Genomic DNA, 837 nt, shown 5'->3' with positions numbered 1-837 from the left:
TATATATATACATACTGATTTGATCAAAAACATTAATCCAATAAGTTAAACTGACTAAATCTCTGGATAGGCTTCAAAACTAATAAAGTTCTTTACACAGCCAACAGAGGGCATAAAATACAATGCGTTTCCACCAAACTTCATCTCTTCAAAAATGTGGGATAGTCCACTCTGGTTGTTAAGTGTGTCTAATCAGAGTTATGTTATTTCATCAAAGCTAACCAACGCCCAATTTAACACTAAAAACAGAATTTTGACTCTAACAAATTCACATAGAAAACTGAAAGACTCCTAAAATGGTTGTAGCTGAAAAATTTAACAAAATTATTTTTTAGCACAAAATGCTTTTTAATGATCTAACGTGTCTGTTTCTTGCAATGGATCAGTCCTTAGACTGTGGTGAAGGCTCTTATACTTTAAAACTGAAAATATGTTAATTGGGTCAAAACTAAGATATTTCTTTTCTTATGACTCAAAGGCTTGAAGATTGTCAGTTATAACCTTCTTGGAGGGAGCACTTTAATAATTAGCATATTACATTCCTCTTTTTAAGTAACTAATATTAATTTAATATCATTTTAGGAAACTGAAAAGTTTTTTTTCAATTTGGTTAAAAATACAGTTGACTTCCGAGAAAGAAATAACATACAACGAAATGATTTTCTTCAGATTCTGATGGAACTTAGAAAACAGGATCAACTAAACAATGGGAAAGATGAAAGTAAGACTCACAAACTATACTTCCTTAAACATATATGTGTGTGTATATATACATAGGCATAGGCAGGGTTTTGCCAAGTGGGGGAGAAGACCTCAGCCCATTACACAACATACGCA

At 31.8% G+C, this 837-nt stretch overlaps 1 protein-coding gene across 1 annotated transcript in view; it reads left to right on the top strand.

Annotated features, from left to right (window-relative positions):
* Positions 1–582: 582 nt before the first annotated feature.
* LOC106677804 (probable cytochrome P450 6a13) overlaps positions 583–837 on the top strand; it is a gene marked incomplete at its 5' end in the record, with an annotated part of 7,813 nt that continues 7,558 nt past the window's right edge. The window contains 1 exon segment of the mRNA XM_014415939.1: positions 583–721. Within this exon segment, the coding sequence (XP_014271425.1) occupies positions 583–721 (139 nt within the window).

The sequence above is a fragment of the Halyomorpha halys genome, unplaced genomic scaffold (assembly GCF_000696795.3).
Source record: "Halyomorpha halys isolate HHAL.00 unplaced genomic scaffold, Hhal_1.1 Scaffold108.1, whole genome shotgun sequence".
Classification (NCBI taxonomy): domain Eukaryota; kingdom Metazoa; phylum Arthropoda; class Insecta; order Hemiptera; family Pentatomidae; genus Halyomorpha; species Halyomorpha halys.
Note: the sequence above shows the minus strand (reverse complement) of the source record. Positions and strands in the feature narration are given on the sequence as shown.